Below are 9,779 nucleotides of genomic sequence, written 5' to 3' on the forward strand. Positions count from 1 at the left end.
AGCGTAAGAACAGCAGAAAGCAGTTTGGGTAACTTAAGTGACTTTACTCTGCAATTGTTCTTCTCAAGATCGTTTTTTTTTTTTTTTTTTTTTTTTTTTTTTTAAACTACAATAAAGAGGCCGAAAGTATGTACATATTCACATTTACTTTAACAAGTTCAGTTCAACTAGCAGCACAATTTGACTAATGTACATAGTTTTATGGAAGTTTTAATAATCATATAAGAAAAATCTATTAAATGAGACCGATTGAATGGAATAAAATGATCAAACGACCCTTGAATATTTACAAAATTAGAGCTTTAGTAAAAATAGAGCACTTACGGGCATATTATAACGTTTAAATCAGCCACAGAATTAAAACGCATGTGTGTTACTCTCGACCGTACACAAAGAGAAAATGAAAGTAAAACAAATAAAATAACAGCTGTTAAATTACAAACATTTACTGTAAAATAATGGACTTTAAAGCCGTTACTTTATTATTTTTTTTTCCAGCACCCCAACTGCCGGAAATAAACTGTAAAATTACGGATTTTTTTAACAGTGTAGGTGGCAGTTCAAAACCACAAGTGGCTAGACAGGACTGCACAGCAATGATAGGTTCAAAAATAAATATTTTGGCGGGCCGAATTTCGTTATCTTTTTGACGTCAGTTGCATGCCAGAGGGAGGAGGAGGGCGGGCCGTAAATGGCACGCGGGCTGGCAGTTTGAGACCCCTTCCCTACAGTGTGTATGTGAAGTTTCAGCTCAAAATACAGCACAGATAATTAATAACTTTTCGAAGCGGCCCCTTTTAGGCTTTGATCCAAATGGTGCCATTTTGCTGACTGTCGCTTTAAATTTAAATGAGATTGTGCCCTTTTTTAAAAGAGGGCGGGGCTACAATCATTTGTGCATCAGCAGCTTAGCAGCAGATTCAAAACTACTAATGTTATCTGTGTGAAAAACTGAAAATTTGAAAAGAAGTGTTTCAGAAGAAGGGCGGTCATCCTAAAACTTCCCTTTTATAAATCTCTTAGTCGCTGACATTATCTTCAGCTGCTGAAAACTCTAATGGTGGATGGCTGCTTATCGCTTAGGGCTGTTGCTATGCTAATGAGGTAGAGATTATCACTAATAAACACGGCTTTTCCACTCTGATGACATATATAAAGGGAGAATGTCAAATTCAATCAAAGTGTTTCTGCAGACTGTTTTTATCAAGTGTGATTATACAAAATAAAATGAATTAATTTTTACCATTAGAGGCTGGGTAGATTAGCACACTGTTGAAACAACACAAACCCCTTATAAATGTGATTTTTACACAATAGGCCCACTTTAAGAATATGTACAATGTATTTGCCATTCATAACAGCGCCAAATACTGGGAGAATTTTAATCTAGCTTACTGCTTGATGAAATATTGATAAAAAAAACTGTGACTATTTACAATGTTAACACCGTGGAATATTGCTCCAATGTTTATTAAAATTAGGTAACTCAATGAAAGAAAATTAGAAAAGAAAGTTTTTTTTATCTCTACGTAATGTCTAATATGTGTTAAAACAATAGCCATATTCAGATTAAATGGCGTAATTGTTTTATTCAGTTGAGGTAATTACTGGGCATCACGCCAAATACATTGAATTGGGTAAGCTAAAATGGCCATAGTTTATGTGTGTGAATGATAGTCTATGAGTGTTTCCCAATATTGGGTTGTGGTTGGAAGGGCATCTGCTGTGGTGACCCCTGATTTATAAAGGGACTTAACCAAAAAGAAAATGAATGAATATGCTACATTTTTGTTGTATTTTTTAACTAATATTAGTATATGATTAAAGTAAGTCTGTCTTGTTCTTAATGTTTAATAATGAGACATTATTGTAAAGTGTTTTTTTTTTTTTTGTACTATATCATCCTTTTGCAATTTAATTTGGTTGAAACAATATTTACTCCGAACATTTATAAAAAAGACAATAATAAATACAAACAATTTAGTTTTTTATGTCTGTCAATTTAGTATTTTATGCATGATATTGGCATCAAATTCAAAACATATACTCAGGAGATGTGTGGCTTTTGAGCTTTACTTTTCTGTGTTGCTCCAGGACTGATTTCACATATTTGTTTATGAAATAATAAGCATTATAAACATTGAGCATTATAAACATTAGATAATGGATAATAAAGCCCAGAGTGTCTTCTTTCCAAAGATACATGAACTGTGAATGTAGACCAAATTATTCAGCAACTGTTAATGTTTTAGCTTGGGAAGGTCATTTTTGAGAAAGTGCCTCTGACGGTGAGGAAGAGAAGGACATCGACATAGCCTCAGAAAACTTTATATAGAAATCTGATATTTTATGCTACCTTCATCAAATTTGAAAGATAAACTCATGAAATACTTGGATTTCAAGTCATTTTTTCTAGGACATTACATTAATGTTTTCCTGTGTTTGTATATGGAAAACAAATATTGAACACAATACAAGTTTTTTCCCTCATGACTTTATAATGTATAACTTTTATATTTTTTAACATGTAACTTCTCCTTTTACCACAGTAAAGCTCAAAGTGTCTTCTTTCCAATGATACATAATTTGTGTTTGTAGCTTACTGTAGTCAGGAACTGTTACTATTTAAAGTTAGGTAGGTGTAAATCCCTAAAATTGAGTGCTGGCTAACAGGTTTTAAAGTAATCTTTTTGCAGCTTAGGTCAATATCATGATACTACCTCATACTGTAATAAAAGCTTCAGCACAACAAGAAAATCTGATACTGTCATGAGCCTTTTGACAGCAATAAAGCTAAGTCAACCCAAGAGACAATCAGGATTTACACTCATCATGATATCAACCTCCATCACACTCACTATCACTCCAGTTGTGACATTTAATACCTGTTTGGCATCCATAAAATCACATTGTGCCTAAAACTGCTTATCAATATCTCACTGGGTTAAAAGAGTTGACTAGCAACATAGAATGCTAAAAATATACAGCTTGAAATTGTGCCACAATAAAAGGCATTATGTAGGTACATTTGACTAGCTGGTGCGTATAGGCATAATTCCTCATTTTAATCTGGATTCTTCTAAACCAGGGGCGTCAAACTAAATTTCTGAAGGTCCTCAAAGGGCTGGTTATAACTGTTAGACTGTATAAATGTTACTACTCCTTATCACATTGCTAAATATTTGTCTCTTTATTTCAATATAACATTAAAGTGACAAATAAATACATGTATTTGCATGAATTTAAAATAGATGCTATCTCTCTGGGTTATTTTAGAATCATCATGAATCATTTTATCAGGTTAAGAGTCCCACATTACTCCATCACAGTAAATATCAAAGAGAAATATCATGAGGCAAAAGTCATAACCTTCCTAGTGTTGGGTTGTGGCTGGAAGGGCATCTGCTGCGGAAAACATATGCTGAATAAGTTGGCAGTTCAGTCCGCTGTGGCGACCCCTGATAAATAAAGGGACTAAGCCGAAAAGATAATGAATGAATCACAAGTCATTACCTTTCTAACTAATCCTACTTAGTTGATCGATAATGTGGAAACACTGCCCTCTAGTGACGGCATGTTGCAAAAACAAACGTGTATTATGGGATTTTGTAGTTTATAGTCAATATACTATATAAAAAGGCATGAATTTCTGTTAAAATGACAGTTTAGCACCAAATTCGAATAACCGCGTCACTCGCTTCTGATAGGATGGCTATCCGTATAGGATGGATTTTGCTTGCGTGCATTTTCCGCACATGATACTTTTAAACAAATTTGTGACTTTGCTACTACCTAGTTCCACGTACATTGTAAAACAATTCAGTTATGAAGAAAACAAAGATGCTTGGAAAGTATAATTTCAGGTTTTCTAAATTTTGTATGTACTATAATGTCCCTTTCATTCACTTGTAACTGAAATTGATTAGTTGCTTAAAGCCAGACTTAATACCTGCTTTATTTGAAATAGCTTTTGATACACAGCACTACAGTATATAACACTTTTCTCTGATTTACGGTGTTATTGTGTTTTATAGTTATTCTTGTATTGTTTATGGAAAATTAGTTTGTTTTTAATGTTTGGTTGTGTAATTACACTGTAAAGCACTTTGGTCACTTTTGGTTGTAGTAAGCTGCTATTTCCCTGTTAGACTTTGCCACAATTTTACAGTTATTTACTGCAAAAACAGCCAGTAGAGTACTACATACATTCTTTACAGTTCGCTACTGTAATATGTACTGCATTGTGGGTAATTTTAAAACTTTTACAGTAACTTACTGCATATTAGGAATTTAGAGTATTCTACTGTAACCAAAGTAATCAAGTACTGCTACTGTAGTTGAAGACAGATATGAGACAGTTAATTAAAAAGTTTTCAAATTATGCACAATGCAGTATTTAGGTGAAGTTTATTTATAAACTAATTTCGAGAGGTTTCGAACTAATTTTTTATTATCCAATTCATGATTCACCAATTACACGATTCCTAAGCCACTATAAATAACCTCAGTTCCATATAACAGCCTTCTTCATTTTGAAGAATTCCCCCTTCCACCTCCTACTCCTGGGTGGCACGGTGGCCCAGTGGTTAGCACTGTTGCCTCACAGCAAAAACGTCACTGGTTCTTGTCCTTACCAAGCCAGCCGACGTTTTTGTGCAGAGTTTACACGTTCTCCCCGTGCTGACGTGGGTTTCCCCCGAGTTCCCGGTTTCCTCCCACCGTCCAAAAACATGCAACTTAAGTTAATTGACTAATCCAAATCCGCACCATAGACGTGCTCCTAGTAAGTAGTTATCTCTTAAGAGAAATCACTATCTGTTCATTAGCTACTACAGCAGGGGAGTTCTCGAGATCTACCTGTGCTCAAATTCCACTTTCGCCTTGCAAATAGGAGGGAGCCCCAGGCTTGAGGATCTTATGAGCTCAGGGGTCTCTCAGGACAGCATGCCAAACAAGCCTTATAATCAATCATCAGCTAAGTGTGAACTCTTGAAAATAGATTGGATAACAATGAATGATAAAAATACTGTTGTACATGATCTCGTCACTTGCTTGGGATTTGTTAAATTCAATAGTAAATACTAAAAATAAAGGTTTTGTAGTGCTAGTGTAAAATGTTAATACATTACAGTAAAAGTACTGTAGAAATTGTCATACTGTAAGATTAAAATGTGGTAAAGGGCATTTTACCATAAAAAGAAGTTGCGGTGAGGCTAGTTTACTGTAAAATGAAATTTCAGTAGGGCTCTGCTATTGTAAAACACATTTACAGTTCAGTTACTGTAAAAGGGTAGCTGTGGTAACTTACTGGCAACAGCGCTGCCAGTAAGTTATCGCAAAAATACAGTAAAATGTCTTAACAGTGTAAATAAAGGTTGATTTGATTAATTAATTAATTAATTGGGTGATTGATTGATTGATTGATTATTTGATTGATTATTTGATTGATTGATTATTTGATTGATTATTTGATTGATTGATTGATATTTCATAGTGAAAATAGTTTAAAAAATCTGTCTGCGCTAATAAAATAAAATAAAGTAAAAGCCAATTTACATCGCTTACAGTTCAAACGTTGCAGTGCAAATAGAGTAGACATAAACTCAATCCTAATCTATGTTTTGGTTTGTTTTATTGTTTGTTTATAGCAAACCAATTGCTCCAAATTAATTATTTCTCATTTACTGTATATCTTTGATCATTTCTGCTTACTCACAATTTTAATCATTGAATTTCTCTCTTTCTCTCTCTCAGCTGTGAGAGTCTTTCCGACAACTTCAATTTCTTCTACACCTTCTTCCCGCCTCCTCACTTCCTCCTCACCCACCACCAACCCAAGCCTCCCGACTCTTCAGTCGGGCACAGGAGACTCGGCAGGACACAACAGCACAGCCTCCGCTCTGACAGTGGTGTCCTGGACACAGTTCAACATCATCATCCTCGCCGTCATCATTGTGGTCGTGGTTCTCCTCATGGGATTTGTCGGAGGGGTGTACACCTACCGCGAGTACCGCAATCGGAAACTCAACGCCCCGTTTTGGACCATTGAACTAAAGGAGGACAACATCAGTTTTAGCAGCTACCATGACAGCATCCCACATGCTGATCCAAATGGGCTACTGGAGGAGGAACCATGTGTGGTCGCGGCTAACGGGCAGTTAGCGCTCGCTACTGCTGCTAACATGTACAAAGCGTGAAGTCGTCGATACGATTGTACAATCTTCTTTTATAGGGATAGTTCAGCCAAACATTTTCATTTGCTCTTATTTTGCAAAGAGCTGTGGTGAAAGATTTGAGAAAATCAAATTTGACATTTTTAAAATGCGTCGCTGTTCTCTCGTGAATCGATTCTGAGCCTAATTTTCAATAGCAAATGGCCCTCTAAGCTAGTATTTAACGTTTACATTTTTGTAAGCTCGCTACACTGCAAATTACTAAGCAAAATAATCTTGTTTTCAATTTGAAATCAAAACAAGACAATATGTTTCATGGCTAGAAAATGCTTCTTGATTTGGGAATTTGTAGATATTTGGACTATAAACAAGACAAAAACACTAAGTACACTGTAAAAAATGCAGGGTGTCCTAAAATAAAAAGTTAACTTGATTGTTTTTGCAAATTTAGGTTGATTAAACTCTAAACAATTAAGATATACCCCCAAAAAACTCAACAATTGTGTTGATTCAGCTCATTATAACTAAGTATTTTGAATAAGCAGCAAAATATAGATTTCTTGTGTAAAAAAAAAAAACATTTTTTGCTTCAATTTCGCTTCCTAACTTTATTATTGATTATTTTAGATTCGTTTCGTATTTATAAGATATTAAACGCATGCAGAGTACGGCTGTTTGTAAGGCATACAGCAACTCCTCAATTCTAGAGTCAATATTTTTCACCACAGCTCCAATTTTACTCATCCGAGACTTTTTGTTTTCTTCCGTGGGACACACCAGAAGATTTCTAGCTAAAACAGTGGTCCTAGGTGGTCTATAAAATGTATTATAACGTATTGTGGCCTAGTGGTTGCAGGCCAGGTTAGTTTCAGTTTCAACTCCCTTTGCTTTTCATTGTATACACCAAAAAAACAATGAAATCGGTGGAAACTGGAATTGTTTACAAACAGTTTATTTCTTTTGAATGAGTAACCCTTATAGAAAAAAACAAAATCATGAGCTTTATGTCAAACACACATGAAACACATATGAAACACACGTGAAATGTTTCTTTTTCACATGAAAATATTCCAAAATCAGGGCGGCATGTGGCTCAGTGGTTAGCACTTTCACCTCACAGCAAGGTCACTGGTTTGAGTTCCAGCTGGGCCAGTTGACATCCGTGTGGAGTTTGCATGTTCTCCGAGTGTTGGCATAGGTTTCCTCCGGGTGCTCCAGTTTTCCTCCACAGTCCAAAAAAATGGACTATAGGTGAATTGGGTAATCTAAAATTGTCCGTAGTGTGTGAGTGTAAATGAGTGTATATGTATGTTTCCCAGTAATGGGTTGCAGCTGGAAGGGCATCCGCTGCATAAAACATATGCTGGATAAGTTGGTGGTTCATTCCACTGTGGCGACCACAGATTAGCCGAAGGAAAATGAATTAATGACTTCATTTCATATGTGTATCAAAACATCTTTGACACAATGTATAAAGTGCTATAAAAATAAAGGTTTCTGGACTTGTTTCACATGTCTTCCATGTGTGTTACATTTAGTTTATCACATCAAGCTGATGTAAAGCATTTTTTTTTGTAAGGAAAGAACAAAGTATTGATTTTGGACTGAGCTATCCTTTATAATTATAATGAATTTGAAAGAAGAAGCCTGGGAGCCAAAGCGGACTTCTTTATCCGATTCCACTCACTATTCAGCTCCGCATTGCTTCCTGTGTGATATCCTCATGCAAAGCGTATTTCACTATTTCCTATAACATTGCAGAGAGGACTGAAGGAAATACAAGACAAGCCATTAACCTAACGGTAGCCCTCAGAAATAAACGTCAATAAATTGTGAATACATTGCCTCTTGACTGAGCCTCATAGGATGTAAAGATGCTAATCTGGCAGGTTGGACTTCCACGTAGATTTTTGAGGCGACAGAAAGACCTTTGGCCCTACATGCCAAGATAATTCCCCCAAACCTGCTGTTGGTATAGCAAACTCCCAAAGGAATGGGACCGAATGGGAAATTCGCTTGCCATTCTCAACAGAAATCAGAGGACGCTCATTCAAACATTAAGGATTTTGTAAAGGATAATGTTGAATGCCAGTCAATGTGTGTGTGTGTGTGTGTGTGTAGACTTTGACAGAGACTATTTCAACGGTGGAAATTCACATTTCTTAGGAACGCAAGTCTCGCTGTGATTTCCTCTTGACACGGATCGGACAAACTGAACGCGCTACATAACAGTCATACCTGTAACTCTAGCACCTGTTTCAGCCTTATTGTATCTACAGTATGTATGAGTGGGTGGATATGTGTGTGTGTGTGTGTGGGTGTGGAAGAGAGAGAGAGAGTGTGTGTGGAGACAGTATCAGATCTTAACTGTGTAGAGCTGGATTCTACGCAGGAATGTACAAAAGACTGGATTGAATCTGCTGCCTAGTTTCACTAAAAACTGATCAAATGTTTGACGTTGTAGACTCGAAAGCCATGCTGAGTGCAAAATGACCCAGGAGGAGCGTGTTCAGAGGACTTAAAAGGCACGACGGTGGACACATTGTTTTTTTTCCCCTGCAAGGACCCTTTTAAATGTGATTCAGGATCATTTTTGGCTGATTTGGACAAAGGACCGGTGTTTGAATTTGTGTGTGTCTCTCTGTGTGCTGTTTTTTTTTTTATTATAATTCAAATTTGTCTTGTTATTTCCTATTTATTTATTATTTGTGTTGGTCTCTGTGGTCTTATTTTATTGGTGTTTTTCAATCTTCATGCTGCATTGTACAGTGTACCATATACCGAATGCAAACTCTGTAGGCCGAGTTGTGAGCACAACCTCAAAGATGTGTTGGAAGTTTTATTTTCTCCTCTTATTCTTTTGTTCTAATTTATTTAGTCAGGTTTCATGTTAATAATTCACAGCATACAAAGGGATATCAGTGGAAAATCCTGTATTTTCTCTTTCCTGAGTGGTCAAATGACCGAAATTAAAGGAATATTGAATCAAAGGAATGCTTCGATGAGATTGGATGTCTTCCAGCGTCTTTCCAGAGATAATTAAAACACATTTGACTAGATTTCTTTCAGATGCTTATATTAGGGCTGCACGATATTGGAAAAATTGTGATTTTTTTTTCCTCTGCAATATATAGTGATATAAATACAATTTCACAAGATTACTTAAAAGGGTGGTCCACTACGATATCATATTTTAGGGTGCTTTCACACCTGTGGTTCAGTTCATTGGTCTGGACCACGGGCAACAAATGATACATTGCTTTGGTCTGAACCAGTTGAAAAGAACCAAAATGCAGTCATGTGACAAAATCCACATCACTTATTGGCCAGATGGTATTGAACGCATTTCCTAAACTGCTTTTCGATTGGTCAGAATTAACAATTGCCAATGGAACTCCCGCAAGTAAACAAACCGGCAGACACAAAATGTCGCTGCACTGGCTGATTGTATCCCTGGTCATAGTATACTATATAGTTTGTAAAGGTCATTTTAGACAAACTATACATTTCGAGAATGAAGCGCAGCTGTGGCTGGAATACAATGTTTATTGTACAATGTACAATGTTAATGTTTTAAATAATTTAGCTAAACTGTGATATGGTCAT

The 9,779-nt window shown here is 36.0% G+C and overlaps 1 protein-coding gene across 1 annotated transcript in view; it reads left to right on the top strand.

Moving 5' to 3' along the window:
* The window catches only part of si:ch211-158d24.2 (multiple epidermal growth factor-like domains protein 9), an 81,243-nt gene extending 72,080 nt beyond the window's left edge, over positions 1-9,163 (top strand). Inside the window, exon 6 of the mRNA XM_056463393.1 lies at positions 5,755-9,163. Coding sequence (XP_056319368.1) covers positions 5,755-6,197 — 443 coding nt within the window. The 3' untranslated portion in view covers positions 6,198-9,163. The remainder of the gene's footprint in view (positions 1-5,754) is intronic.
* The last annotated feature ends 616 nt before the right edge of the window (positions 9,164-9,779 follow it).

Source organism: Danio aesculapii, chromosome 8 (genome assembly GCF_903798145.1).
Source record: "Danio aesculapii chromosome 8, fDanAes4.1, whole genome shotgun sequence".
In the NCBI taxonomy this organism is placed as follows: Eukaryota; Metazoa; Chordata; class Actinopteri; order Cypriniformes; family Danionidae; genus Danio; species Danio aesculapii.